The sequence below is a fragment of the Bacillus rossius genome, chromosome 2, assembly GCF_032445375.1.
Source record: "Bacillus rossius redtenbacheri isolate Brsri chromosome 2, Brsri_v3, whole genome shotgun sequence".
Lineage (NCBI taxonomy): Eukaryota > Metazoa > Arthropoda > Insecta > Phasmatodea > Bacillidae > Bacillus > Bacillus rossius.
Window position 1 is genome coordinate 30,560,446 of NC_086331.1, and position 16,007 is coordinate 30,576,452.

General features: G+C 35.8%; 1 protein-coding gene across 3 annotated transcripts in view; it reads left to right on the plus strand.

Moving 5' to 3' along the window:
* Positions 1-16,007, plus strand: part of LOC134529219 (protein odr-4 homolog) — a 51,510-nt gene that overhangs the window by 26,451 nt on the left and 9,052 nt on the right. For 2 of the 3 annotated variants that reach the window (XR_010074500.1, XM_063363091.1), the window contains exons 4-7: positions 1,204-1,375; positions 2,699-2,893; positions 7,110-7,232; positions 12,224-12,314. Coding sequence is in view for 2 of the 3 variants with exons in the window: in XM_063363091.1 (XP_063219161.1) it covers positions 1,204-1,375; positions 2,699-2,893; positions 7,110-7,232; positions 12,224-12,314 (581 nt within the window). In the remaining variant the exon portion in view is untranslated. Of the gene's footprint in view, positions 1-1,203; positions 1,376-2,698; positions 2,894-7,109; positions 8,796-12,223; positions 12,315-16,007 lie in introns of those variants that run through there. The other variant, XM_063363092.1, reaches the window with a different exon arrangement.

The following is a 16,007-nucleotide window of genomic DNA, read 5'->3' on the forward strand; positions in this document are numbered from 1 at the left end:
GCTTGACAATAGAGGTGGGGCAAGTATGGGAAGCAGTGGAAGAGCTGGAAGGAAGTGGAGGGTGAAGAGGGGAAATACTAGGAGGTCGCTGAGATGCCACCGAGGAAACATCTTGCCATCTTCATTTGTCTACATCCAGTGCAATTTGAATTTTGATTTATCCTAATTTTTGTATGATAGGACATGGATAGTATCGTCTCAAGCTTTTATACCTTATACAGTTAGATGTTATTAAAACAGTGTTAGTCTGTAACCAGGGGGAGAAATAACTGATTATGACATGCAGCAACGACAATTTTCATAAATACATCAGCCTACGAAGTTGACTTGCACAAGTGCCCAAAGACAGGTACCCTGTCCAATCATAAAATGTAATATAGAAGTTATCTTGTAAGCTGTAGTACAAATATCGGAAAATTCAAGTTGAGGAGGCCAAATTTTCCCCATGGGGATGGTCACCACTTTGAATTCTGGGGAAAAAAATGTTCTTCCTGAGAGTTTGTCAGTGATTCATAAGACTTGATGTGAATGTGGTACTTTAAGGAACGTTATTTAAAAGTTACACCTCACACATGCGTACCCCTTGCTGGCAGACACTTGCATGCACCCTAGCACTTTGCAAAACAGCAGCTTAGTTTGGAAACTACACACTCTGCATCCGAAATAGCGACACTCTGCCACTTTAAGCACTGATAAAGCATAATTGTTTCCCCTGGCCAATGCTTGCAAGAATCTTGACTGGTGGCACAGCTGGTAGCACTTGGGAATGTGTGGGTAGAAAAATTTATAGAATTAAAATTTGTGATTTGATACATGACAAACAGGAGCAACTCAACCACAGAATAAAAAATCCTAAAGTACTTTATGCACTAAAGGAAATAGACTATATTGAGTTTTATTTCTTAATTTTTTTTTATTTTCTGAAAATGTCGGCTTGTTTGGCCTAGTTCCTTGACTGCGTCAGATTTCTACTCACTTGTGTGGACTGTGTCATTAGCAGTTTTTTAATCTTAGATTGAGTAGTTTCAGAAACATCCTAAATATTTGAAGTGCGAGGTATTTAAAGTGTTAATGCAAGGTGTATCATTATACTTCTATTGAACAATACTTGACCAAAACAAATTGGGAATGTTAAGCTGTGCATTTAACATTTTTGAAACTTCTTTGTTGTAATGTGTATGTATCATTTTCTCTGTTACACAGTCTTGACTGCAGTTCCTGTGAGATTTTAAAAAAAGGGGTGTCTATTAAACCAATGACATACAGTGTAGTGCCTGAAATTATATGGCATGAGATTGCTGCATTGGTTGATTTAGATATTCAAATGTTGATTTCAGCAAACAGGACAGCTTTACCATTGTGGGACCAACTTAAGGTAAATTATTGTCATACTTATAAGTATGAAAAGGTAGTGAAACTTAAAAAATTAAGCAATAAAATTTTCCATAAACTTAATAGAGTCTGAAAATACACATTTAAGAGTCTCTTGACAATTGTGTGTTATTTAACTAGTCAATTGACAGGAAAAATTTTTTTTTTCAACTGTTACATTATAGTTAAGTATTTAATAGTACTCTGCATTCTGTTAAGAAACTTAAGTTTAGGTATACTGAAGCAAAATGTATTAAAAGGCTGGTTTAAATCATTCTGACTATAATGTTCATAAAATTGTTACTGTTTGCACATAAAGGTGTTTCAAACGTGTGCAAATTATTTATTTATTTTTTTTTAGCTTCATGCTACATGCGTACATTGTTTGGGTACTGGGTTAATTTTATATAAGTCATGTTTTGTCTGTGGAGGAAACTGTGAAAAAATCAAAACCCAACTCACCATTCAAGAAGCATTAAGCTGAACTGCTGTAGTATAGTATAATATAGTGTGCTGCAATATTGAAAGCTGTGTAGTAACAGTACCTTAATGTAACATCAAATTAATGGACAAATTTAATGATCCATTGTCAGCTGATAGCCTGTGGTGGTCCAGAAGCTTGTGTAGGAAATGCTGAAGTCCATAATCTTATCAATCTCAAGAAACTCTGGGGGAGAGCAGTGCACAATGGCCGCACGAAGCATCTGATCACTGAACTAAAGTCATAGTTAGGCCAATTTCAAACCATGCTGAAAGCGAATAAAACCAAACCCTGCAACAAGTGCCCTTTTACATTAACATTACTTAGTTATTAAATTAATTGTGTTTTAGGAGTCAATGAAAAATATTTCACTCTGAAATTAATGTGCATAGCACCGCGCCGTCATTATTAATTTATAATCTGAAGGATAAACAAATACACTTGGCGGTAATAAAAGAAAATGTCACTATCAAATAAAAGAATTACGGGAACGTGGCACTGACTATACCTGTTAGCGAAAAACGTGCACACATTGGTGGGAGATCCCGGTTTTGCGGACAGGTGAAGAGGTGAATTTTGGCCAGTCACATTGGGCTAATAGCCCCTGACGACGTCAGTTGGAGTACCAAGTTATCCATATTGTGATCACGTCACCTTTAGTAAATTAAGGAATAAAATGCAACCATTATTTAAAAAAAAAAAAAAAACAAGATTTTGAGTTTATGTTACATGATATGTTTAGTAATTATTTTAGTGGCCTAGAAGAACTTTGTTATGTAAAAAAAATTAATCTAGAGTTTTATGTTGTTCCTTTAGTAAGAGTATTAATTTAACTTTTTTTTGTAGCCATTGCTCCTTAAGCTGGAAGAGGTGATAAACAGTAATGGAATTGCATTTCCAAAAGCAGGAATCGTGAAGATCACAGATACAATATCGGAAGTACTGATGAAACAGAAGAAAAATTTGGCATCTCTGCCTATACAAAATGATTTGGATGAAGGAGATAAGCAAGCACTTATGGTGGATGTTATGTTGAAAGAGGTATGTTAAAACTTAATGGTGTTTGTTTTAATTTGGCTTTACTTTCATAATAGTGCATGTGTTTCTTGTGTAGGCAATACTTATTGAACCAGGTGTATCTTAGAAATTAGTTTTGCTTGGATGATGGTGGATGCTATACACTATTATTTTTGTGAAGAGGATGGGGTATTATTTAATTTGTTTTTTAACATGGTGAAGAACTCTGTAGTATGATACACTATCCCAGAAGAGTACAAAGTTTAATTTCAAGTAGTTTTTTTTATATTGGGGCAATGCCCGGTATGATTTCTCACCAACTCGGCCACTCACCACAAAATATTCATTCACTGCTTCACGAGTGATAAAAATGAAAACCAACAGAGTGTAAAATTATTTCAAAAAAATTATAAACTCTAAAATTATTTTTAAAAATATTATAAACTCTACAATAAATTATTAGTGGGTAAAAAATCCCAAAATTCCAAGCAAAAACTAAACAATGATCAAAAAATTAAGGTTTAAAGTATCGAAAATGTGTTACCAAATGTAAAATTTTTTTATAAATCTTTACACAATAAGCATGCTACTTGGATCACTAGTAAAATAAAATAATATTTAACTTGTAAACCAAACAGATTATTTACAATAACAATAAATGCACCTTTATAAAACATTATGTTAAATTAATGTTAGCACAAAATTACAGTGCTCAATCTACAAATATATAAGGCACATCATACAAAAAGTATAACTTTACAGTTCAGAACCATAATTGGGTCATTGTGAATCTATGAACAAAAGTTGAGCAACAAATTAATATTTAAAAGTACTTTTCCTGAATTAAAATTTTCTATTAAATAATAGTTTGTATAATTATACCAAAAAGTATTTATGGTTTTATAAAAACAAGTTCTCTTCCTTCCAACTATTATTTTCATGGCAAGAGTTTCAATCGCTTGTCATTCAGGGACATAACTTCACAGCACAGTTTGTAGTATTTATTTTATCGTAATTACGTTCAACACATCTGCTGAAGTTTCAGTATATGGAAAAAAATAATAATTCTAAGATTTATTGAAAAGTTCTATAGCAAACTAAGGGCTCATGTCCAAAAGATTTTCTAGACCTGTAGATGAACATACGCTTAACTCAGTCCGAAAAAGTGTTTTGGTTCAATGTAAGGGAATAGTACATACGTAAAGTTAAAATGTAAGGGACTTAAATTTTGCATGAACTTAAAGTGACCCAAACAAAATATTTCACTAGTTCATACACCGGTATGGTATTCACCATCAAAAATTCAAAATATAGCTGTCGTCCCTCATTCTTATGTGTATGAAGGTTTTGCATGTTACGTAAAAGATAAATTAATTTATAAGAAAATTTATGTGACCGTGTAAACTTGTGAAACTAATGTGCAAAATTGTAGACAACAACAGATTGCTGTCAAATTTAATGTTCAAATACAGGCAAAGTTACTCTCTCTCTTTCCCCGAGAGTTACTTTTTTAAAAAATACTTGTAAAATTAAAGTTCACAAAATGAATCCTCAGATATAAAGTCTGTACTCAACAGGCATTTAAGCCCAAATTTTAAAGTGTGGTTAAAAAGTTAATCCACACACCGCACTGGCACCATCCTCTGATTAGTTGACTGCCATTTTTTTGAAAGAGTGCAATGCCGATGCTCGTTTATTATTCTACAAGGAGCTGGACATAAATTCACGAAGTCTGGAAGCAAAAGTAGGCGGCCAGGTCACTCCGTGCCTGGTAAAAGCCTGATGCCTTGTCTGTGGCTCAAATTCGTTGCGCACCGGTCTTGGTCGCCGTGACTCGTGAACCTCTCCGCTTCGTTGCTGGCAGTCAAGTCCGTGGAGCTGCACAAGCTCTCATCGGTCTTCGCGCAAAGGGGTCCCAGCAGGGAAGGTGTGCAACAACATTCTCCAACAGCACACCGCACGTACCTCCGATCCAGACTCCCCAGAGCTCCACGTATTTTTTTATTTTTTTATTTATATAATTTTAACAATTTACATTTTCGAAATCAAAAAAATATAATTAATTAAATTCCAAACATATCTGAAAGCTTTTTGGTTATTTAGCAGTTGTTTCAACCTATTCTTTAGCAGCTAAAATTTAATTATTTAAAACTAAACTAATTAAAAGTAAACTTTTAAACAATATTGTCACGAAACGCAAGTAGGGTCGCGGCGTGCAGGTGCAGAGCTGACGTCACGTGGCCGCCGCAACGTGAGATGTGCAGCTCGTGTCTGGTAGATTACAAGGGTCGCCGCTTTCTCCCCCTCCTTCCCTCTGCTCCCCGCACGGCGCCGTTAACCTGACAAGCTGGGGAGTTCCGCGCGCTGCCATGCGAGCTGCCAACGCCTTTCGAGAGAAATCTTGCGTCGGGTCGGCACGGAATGACGCGACTGGCCCCAGCCGCGCTTACGACTTCTAGAAATGGCGCCTGGGCCTATATAAGCCCAGGACGCCGGCCTCCGAGCAGTTCAATGAGGAGTTAGGAGTTCAGTTCCGGGGCAAGTGTTGGGGCGATAGTGCCGCGGGTGCGGCGGAGTTCCTGGGCAAGGAGTTTATCTGCGATAGTTGGGTGGTGAGAGTGCTGCGGGTGCGGCGAGAGTCCCGAGCGAAGTTCCGAGCGAAGCGTAGAGTGGATCCTCGGCGAGGAGCGTGGAGAGGTGCGACGGTGGCGGTGGAGTGCGGCAACAGAGGTCCTCCAGGGGTGCTGCGGAGAGAGTTGTGCCAGAGGTGCGGCCCAGCGAGGTGTGCGGTGTGTAAAAACAGATTGACTGGGGAATAAACATTTTTAAGTATAATTGATTATTAGGCATTTTTATAAGATTATTTGTTAGTGATGTAAATATTGGCAATCAATAAAACTGTCTAGTAAAATCTTTAATTGGGCTATCAATTTACGAACCCAGTAGTTTTCCAATGGCGATTTATTATTTTAATTTTAATAAATCGTAAGAATATTATTTATTCCAAAATTATTTTGCGCCAAAAAATAGGGCTGTGATGGTGACACCTGTCACAATTTTTTGGTACAAACATTCCAAAAACTGATATATAACCATTGGATATTGAGCTAGACTGTGATTGGCCGATGTAAACTCTACATCAATTTTCAAAAAGAATCGCCCACCAAAATATTATGGGCGAGTTCTCAACAATCTGTACAAATTTTAGCTTTACACTGGACATTGAAATAACACTTTTTTTTCCTTGTTTTTACTGAAAATTATCAATACTTTTAAGTTAATGGCATACCTACCTTTCTTAACTCAGAATATATTTTATAATGTATCATTTTTATTTTCTTATTTGAAATGGCATCTGTAGTGAAATAAAGTCATAAATATTTTTTTAAGATGTGTCTACTGAAAGGTTTAGATTTATGCTAACGACGTGGTAAAATACACAAAAAAAACATTATTTTGTACAGGGAGTGTTTGCTGTTTAATATTGGTGTGTATGTTTTTTATAATCTTTAGAGCTTAATGGTTCGAAGGTTCAAAATTTGTGCAAAAAATACATGTGGAATGTGTGTTTGTTGAGTGGGGGGGGGGGGGGGGGAGGAGGCAAGGGGAAGAAAGAGAACCTTACATTAATAAAAAGTCCATTCTCAACTTGTACAGCCTCTCAGATATGTCCAGTTCTTTGCGGCACTAGTTTCCAACAGCTTTGATCATTTCCAGCTCTTGATTGCGGCCAGGATGTCGGATTTTGCTGATGTGAAGAATTGCTGGTTTGTGTAGTATTGTACCCTGCCTCACTGGATCTTCTGCTTTGTCATTGTCTGTGACTCTAACATGGCTAGGGATCCACTGAAGTCCTATGGAGATATGTAGCTTTAGGCGGCAGGTGAGAGGCCTAGTATAGTCGGTCTCTAAGTGGAGAAAAAGACTGATTGATGCTTAGGAGTCGATCAAGAATACTGCAAGAATACTGCATTGCCGATGGCTGGATGCGTTCTAAGTGGACAGTTGCTTCTAGGGCAGATACTATACTACCAGATCATATAGTATGACAGCTTAGTCATGTATACCAAGCCAGGAAACAAAAACATCCATGGTAATCTTCCCTTAAACATAAAGACAGTTTGTAAAATTTTCAAAATAAGTTTCAACTATTAAGGAAAATACAAGTATGTATGGAGTTGTTGGGACCTTATTTGAAAGCTTTTATTTTGGTTGATACAAATACTTTGTGCATTTGCAGGATTTGTCAGAGAGCAAAGATGTCAATATTGTAAGTGGAGATGGAAGCAGAATGATTTTGTCCGGTGCAGTCATGTGTCGAACATACGTTCATAACGATGCTGATGTACAAATGTGTAAGAAGGTAAGTGTAAAACCCATCCAGACTTCATAACTCGTGAGTTTTTGAAGTTTACATGTGTTTTGGCTGTCATGAATAGTGATATTTAACTAATTTTTCTGTTTGTCGAGTTTGCAAATTTTTTTTTTTTAAATTTAGGGCATCATTCAAGTTCGAGTCTCAGTTTAGCAATTGAACATATGCTAGTCCTTGGGAGTTGTTGGTAAAGTTGAAATCCATCAAAGCATTCCTTAGCACAAACCTTTAATGATAGAGTATGAGAATGATAACATTTTGATCAGCATGTTGTCTACTAGATATAACTACCTCAATAATTAGCCTGTGTCCTATAATTTTAAAATGTCTTTTGTAATCAGTTTTTATAAAAATTTACACCAGCTCCAGCAAGCTGTTATACCTAAAAAGGCAAGATTATCATCTTAGTTAGCCGTAAAAATTTCTATAAAAAAGTTTTATTTTAGATGTGTAACATTTTAGCTCTTGGTATACAGTATTTGGTAGGAATAATTTTGTTAATGCGACGGGAGTCAAGAATGGAAATGTGTCACAACCATGGTGCTTTCATCTGTGGCGGAGGGCGCGAATCAAATTTCACAAAGACAAACTACATACATAGTAATAACTGTTTATTGAATTTTAACAATATAGATGGTATTTTAATAAAATTCCTTGTCCAAAATCGGGTCCAAAGCTGGGGTTTAGATACTTTTCAAGTATTTTTCATTTTTGTTGGAGTAGTTTCATTATATAGTTTAAACTCAAATTATTCAATAGTCGACGTAGCTGCTCCGGCAGTGAATTATAGTGGTGGGTGTGGAAACTACGTGTAATATGCATCCAGAAATGCATTTGGAAAATAAAAATTTGTATATTTATCACACTTTGCATTATTTTTAAGAATTCTACGTTACATTTTGTGACTGGTTTTTGTATTATAAATGTATATATTTGTAACATGAGAACACATGAGTTTGCTTGTTACAGAGGTTAGAAGTTACACATCACTGATGCATACTGAAAGACACATTTATTTTATACATATATTTTTTGTTATATGTGTTCACACATAGACAAACTTAACTTCAGTATAAAAAGTAGTTAGTTGTACTATGCAGATGTGGGTATCTATGGCTTCATAATTATGCAGTAGATGTTTCAAAGAGATTGCTTAAAACATAAAAAATATGTGGTTTCTCCTTTAAGGCATGATCAGCTTGGATAAGTAAAGAGAAGACTGGTACTATGTGAAGTCTTGGCTGCCATACCTGAAGGACATGTCACTTCCCAGGAGCCTAGAGAATGGGAAAGGTTTGATTGGGAGAGTGATGGAAGGAAAAGTGGAGTGAAGGGATTCAAGGAAACACAAATACCCTGTGAAAAAACCTATCTTCTCTGGGAAAACCCCATGAAATTGCCAACTTTCAAAATTTTATAATTCATTTACTCTGGTACTTAAACTGGCTCACCGTGTTGATTTACGAATGGTGTGACAACTACACCATCATGGCTTTTAGATAATTAAATTGTGTATTCAAATAAAAGTATTTTTGGAAGAAGAAGAAAAAACTGATGTTCGTTTATTGGAGAAAGGTAGCAGAAAGCTATATACTGTATGTTCAGCAACACTAAATGCAGTGGTTTTGAATCTTGTGTGGTTCAGGGTCAATCCATCTCAAGTGGTTGAGGAAAAAAATAATTTTTTGCTTTACCATTTAAAAACATTTTTGTTCGGGATGACCTCTCTATATATATTCTTTGAATGATTGTTGCAATGGGAAAGAATGATTTAAAACATTTTGGGACTTGCACCCTTGGTAGTTACGTTGTATGTAAAAAAAATGATTAATACTCAAACACTCAGAAAACAAGCTAAAATCAGTCAGTGTCAAATTGTTGATAGTTATTGAGGTTTATCTATGACAAACAGTGTAATTAGCAATGATATATGTCCAAAAAAAATTTTAATCATGACATTTATAGTTGGTGGTTCGAAAAAAAGGTCACTGATTTTTTTATCTTGTTTGCTTAAGCTTTAGATTTCATGCCTTATTTGAATCTTAAGTTGTTAAAATATCCACATTATTTAAAGTTTTTTATTTTGGGCAATGGTTAAAGTATCACACCTATTATTTTCAAGATCATTGCTGGGGTAGTTTGTGTGAAACATTAATTAGGCTTTGATACTGCTAATGTTTTCCATTTGTTTGTCTACTATATGTGTTAAAACAGCTGGTGAGGAAGTGATGAAATGTTAATTTTCCATTTAGTAGTAAACTCCAGCAAAAATGTGGATTTTGGTATTACACTGGAAGCAGAGTTATGCCAGGTACAAAACTATAAAAAAAAATCCACAACTTTAATAACATGTACACACAGCAAATGTAAGTTTTCGACTACATTTTAATTGACTATGAGTATATCTATACTAATATTATAAAGCTGAAGAGTTTGTTTGAACGCGCTAATCTCAGGAACCACTTGTCCGATTTGAAAAATTCTTTCAGTGTTGTATAGTACATTTATCGAGGAAGGCTATAGGCTATATTATATTATCAATAACATTAGGGATCCTTACTAAAAGTCCAATTTAGAATCAAATGCGTTGGAGGAGGTTAGATACAACATGCAGTACACATACGAAGTGTGTGTTGACAATGCCGCAGGCGCTAGAAGTTTATTTCCTATTGCCTACTAACATTGTTGCCACGCACTAGATGCCTTATCATTCTTAATTTTCCCATACAAGTAAAAAACACCCGTGTGATATTAACAACGAAGCAATCAGTACCCTCATAAGAGTTCAATTAGTATTTAAATACTTTTTATCACTTTAAATCGCAAACCTAAACTATTGTTGTTTTCCTCTCTCTTTGTTTAATTTGTTTTTTTATTGCCCTTTTTTTCAAGTATTTATATTTTACAGACTTGAAACTTCACAGTAATGTTCCTTATGTTACGCAGGATGACATTTTCCGAAAATTAGATCCCATGGGTGGTTAAAACCAGGCAACAGTGGGTACTTTGTCTGCATGAGAACAGGATTTTGTATTGTTCATGCCTTCTGCATCTCCATGGCAACGGGCATCGCGCGGCAGTGGCGTACCCACAAGGAGGGGCATGTATAATGAGCGGCGCAAGAGTGATCTGCCTGTAGACTGCCGTAGCGAAGTACGGGTACATCAGTTGTACGTTGCGTGCACGAGTCGGGAAACCATCGGTGCTATTCATTTTCTCTCCGGTACATTATACAGCATTGTAATAAATTTTCACTGTATTTTTTTTTGTTTACCATTACTGTAAATGGGAGATGTGGCTTAATTTTTTTACATTAGTATAGCCGTGCGAAGCCGGGTCGGGCAGCTAGTGATAAATATATTACAAAGATATGAAATCAAAGAGTTGAGATATCTGGTCACAAAGTGTCGGATAAATGTTATGTGATAGTTTAGTAAGCGTTTATTTTGTCGTGTGTCACTGTTTTAAAGATATTTTCTATTTTTATCAACACAGTTCGGTTTTGTAAACTGATTCTCTCTATGAGAAAATTTACATGGACATTCTGGATATTATTGTCAAGAACTACTGGATTGTTGTTGTTATAGTTTCAAAATGGTTTGAAATAATACTGATAAAACATAAGACAGCAGAAAATGTGTGTTAAAACCTGAAGAATATGTTCTGCACCCATGGCATCCCTAGAGTATTAACACTAGATAACATGTCATTTTTCTTGCAGAAATTCAGAATTTAAATGAGAATGTGTAGCCCTCACTATCAGAAGCAAGCCTGGCAGAAAAAGGATGTTACAAAGCAGAATATGTTTTTATGTGTTTTTTGACCCATTTACCCATCACATTATGTAAATATCTTAAGTAAAATAATTAATCATCTTCCTAGTGAAATTACGATGATATTTTTTGATGTAATATTGTTACGAGTGTGAAAACAGGTCCAAAACTAGCCACAGTTTTTTTATGAACTAATAGTTTCTCTATTAATTAAATTATGACAATTTAACTGTCTGTCTACAGTGTAATCACACTTTTAATAAATCCGCTATTCACTCTCCCCACTGGAGCTCAACTCAACATTGGCCCTCTCTACTGTTTGTCTCTTACCACGCTCCTCGGACCCAACACACTGCTTCGCACTACTAGCACATTTGCGCCGCGACACAGTCCCTGATGCACTAACCTTGGTGCACGAAGCCTGCTTGTTGCCCGGTTATCACTCACCAAGGGGTCATTCATCCTCTTTACTTAACTCCTCTCGCAGGTAATCCGCCCCGTTTATATACCTGTCAGCCCTGCTTTCGAAATGCCTCGTAGCCCTTAGAAGTGTCTCGTTTTCAGAACCCCTGACTCAGCACTCAAAACTCCAAGAACAATGGTGTCCTAGTCATGCCACTTCACACAGACGGGGCTCTGTAAACATACCGAAGGAGATGAGCCGCCGATAATCGGATTACGGGGCTGGTAGGAGAAGGGCAGGCACCACCTGCATTGTGCCTCTCACAAAAATATAATTAGTTTACTCTCAAACCTTTTCAGCTACAAGCAACACAGTATTGAACCTTACTTTACGATATCTACTGAATGTACAAGATATTATGTCAAATCAATCTTCCCCATTGCAAAAATTGTTCAAAGAACATAATTTTTACATTGTGAACAGGTGAATTATCACTGATATAAGCTTTCACTTGCCATTGAAACATAAGCAAGTTAATTTATTTTTAGAATTGTTGTACAATTTTACTGACCTACAGAGCTAACAGTTTCTCAAATTAATTGTTTTTAAATGAGATGTTTGTTTTTTAGGTATAGAAATATTGATTTTGCTACTAGCGGAATATACATTATAGCATAGGTAGTATATATATATATATATATATATATATATATATATATATATATATATATATATATATATATATATATATATATATATATTGTAAATATATTTGTACTAATTTTGTTTTAAAATGCATGTAGGTTATAAATGAAGATATAATGCACTCATTAATTGCAAGATTAGAGATGCATTGTGATAGTCTTATTGAAGAGGAACCAGATGATGTGTGTGGTAAGAAACTTGAAATTTGGTTTCCTATGTAGTTTAATGGATAGTACTGTTCACCCTATGACAAATCATACCTCTGGCTAGCTCAAAATTGGACTAGTTTGCACGTACATAAATACTTGAAGAATTGTGGATTGAATGTTGAAATAGTATTTAAGTTCCAGAAAAAAAACAATGTTACTCTTGATGATTGATTATTAAATTAAGTCTCTCTGACAACCATGACTGATTTTTACTGCTTTTTACTAATCCTTCAGGAAAAATTCACAAGTCACAATGGCCGCCTTTTTCAGACCACAAAAAGTAAATGACAAAAAAAACTCGCAGAAACAAAACAACTCCACTTGCGCAAACAACTCTGTTCATTACTTAAGCACAGTATTAAAAATGGTTGATTAAAGCACATGGTTTCTTATGACGCATGTCTGCTCGGCATGGCCACCAGTTGACTAAACGGCTCCACTCTAGGCCTTTGCTGCTGCCCGTGGTCATAAAATATTATTTTGAAGATGTCCAAAACAATGTTAAAAAACGGCACAGCCTGGACCACAGGCATGAAATACTTCTGTCCACTACATTAATACATGAATTGGGTGAGCCGTCACTCAACACTACCACTCTCGCAGATTGCCTAACTAACGACTAACATGGCGACCTACGAATCCAGTTTCTTGCCCTCAGGGAAGAAACTGCACTCATGATGCCATCAACAACCAATCAGATCAGTTTACTCTTTTGACCAATGACACAACATTGCACATACAAAAATAAGCCATTTACTGGCACATTACATCATCATTGCAACTAAATCACGAGTCTTTCCCGTGCTTATAGAATTCACATGCTTGTCACTGTCTCTTTCTATCCTGACTTCTTTGACATGAGATGTTGCATCATACTGCTTTCATACAAAATACCATAACAAATAATACAAAAGAATAAAGTTATAAAGCTTATAAAAACTTAAATGAGTAAACAAAAATTGATAAAAATTACTTATGTGACTCTTTCACAATGAAGTAAACAAACTGATTTAAAATATTTTTATTGCCATACACCATTGCTGATTTAACTGTATGTAATCAAAAAACCACAAGAATTAACAAAAAATATGAATGCATAACACAGAAAACAAGCCAGAAAATTACCCAATGTCAAATGTTAAACACACAGACAGCACAGAGAGAATTCCGTGGAATGAATTAGTAGTTAAAATATCACAGCACAGATAAACAGTGGGCTGACAACAAGAAGACAGTTTTAACAAGAACAGCAAATACAACAATCTTTGACAACACTACAACATCACAACGACGCACAGGCGAACACAGCTATGTGTTAAATTTGTTCTATATCATCGTTGGGTTCATCTGTTTGTCGCTGTGTTGACAAGGTTCTTGATTGTCTGTATTTTCTGTTCTTGTTACAACTGTCTTGTTGTCAGCCCACTGTTTGTGCTGTGATGTTTTTTCCGAGTAATTCTTTCCACAGAATTCTCTCTGTGCTGTCTATGTGTTTCTAACATTTGCCAACAGCTGATTTTGGCTTGTTTTCTGTATGTTTGTGCATTGATCATTCTTGTGGTTTTTCTATTACATACAGTTAAAACCAACAGTGGTGTTATGTCCATGAAAACCTTTAAATCATCTTCCTCATTTCAAGAATCATTCAAAGAAAGTAAACAATCGGAGATATTTTTACAAAATTAAATTAATGTAACTATGTTCATAAACCTGTTGCAAAGCACCAATACTTCTCAAAAGGATAAACAGCTGTTATTTAACTCGTACCACAAAACCTAACCATATATAATTTCTGATCATAAAAACATAATAAATCTTAAATAAAGTCATTTACAAAATGGGTAGGGCAGTAACCTGGATTGTTAATACCCTGTTCAGTGACAAAATTATTCTGTAAACTTAGGTAGACTAACTGTTACATAGAGTTTTCTGTTATGTGAAATAACAATACCTCTAGAAATATTTAGGGTTATTAATAATTGTTGTGTTAATATTATTATTTCTCTCTTCTTTAATGTACTGTGGCATAAATTCTACCCAAACTCTCACAATGTTATGAATTATTGTGGGCTTATAACTGTAATGCTTAAAGCCATGTTTATATGGTTAAACATCTTTAAAAGTCTTTTATTTTAAAATAAATTTATGAAAGAGCTGCAGTAGTGTAAAAGTGATGTAGTTATTTTCAACCGCGTGGGATCGTGATAAATGTTGGTATTGTTACGTGCTACTGCGTGGTGTGTTTTGTCTGGTTCATGCGGTTAGCATGGTCGTGGGGGAGGCAGACAGCCGCAACTTTCAGGTCAGCAGTGGCGCCTGGCCACTGCTGTAAACAGATTAGTGACCTATTGTGCAGGCTGGAGACAGAGAGAAACAGGAATTTATGAATGAGGTAATCGTGAACTGTGGAAGATGAGTACAGAAGCATCTGAAAAGCTGCAGGACTGTAAAAGCAGCACATTGTTGCACGGCAGGGAGTTTGGATGCTCGATGGTGAGAACAGTTGAGTTGGTGGGTTGAGTGTTTTGAGTTCTCCAATTGAAGGGTTCCGAGGGAAAGAGTTCTGGGTCAGAGAAGTCTAGAGTGAGTGTGTGAGTGACAAGAAAACACAAACTTTAACAAAAAAAAAAAACTATACCAAAACAAATTAATAAACACTAAAAAGTACAAAAATAATTGCGTATTCTTCTACAACTTAATAATCAACTTTTTCTACTCATCAATATGTAGGTAAGATCTAGCCTATGTGTTTACCATGCTTCAAATCTAACTCAAAACATACCTATGAATAACAAACAATGATCAAGATATTTTTTAGTTTTCTCCTAAGTAAAATGAAATATTTAAATATTAGACTACTTAAAAGTCAATCAAATTAATACAATAATATAATGTAGTTACAATTATTGTTATTTTGGGAGTCGGTTTCAGCCAAGGTAGGTACATAGTGATAGCTGATAGGTGAGATTAGGGTTACCAGACGTCCGGCAAAAGGAGGACATGTCCTCCTTTTTATGTATTTTTTTGCGTCCGGCCGGATTTTCCGTAATGCTCCAAAATGTCCGGCTTTTTGATAAAGTGAGATAATTCCTGCAGTTACACTCTGAGTAAACCGCGCGGTGCGCGCTAATGCGCTGTCCGCAGTCACCCCACTAGTAAGTAGTTCTATGACAGCTTGACAGGTAGCAGCACATGCAGAAGCACGTGTTTTTAATATGCTGTATATGCGTAGTTTGTTTGATTCTTTATACTGAAACTGTATTGAATGCCAAAACATTGTAAAATATCGTACTCCATTGTAATTAATTCATTGCTTTTTAAAAAAAAAAAAAAATACTGTCCTCCTTTGGCGAGGTGAGTGTCCTCCTTTTCTGTTACCAGTGTCTGGTAACCCTAGGTGAGATGTGCTTGTGTCGGCGAGAGGCGAGAGTGGGCCGAGACGGGAGGGCAGCTGTTCAGTGGACACGCCGAGCACACGTCGCGCCAGATACGAGTCACTTCATTACGAACAGTTTCAGATTCTTTTCTCGTTCTATATCTACACCGTCCTTCTTACGGTAATTCCTGGAGTTTAATATTGGCTATATTTTCGTATCACCGTTTGCTACATTATGTCTCAGCATAGTGTCGTATTAAAGTTCGTTTGTTTGGTTTAATTAGGTATTGATATTTA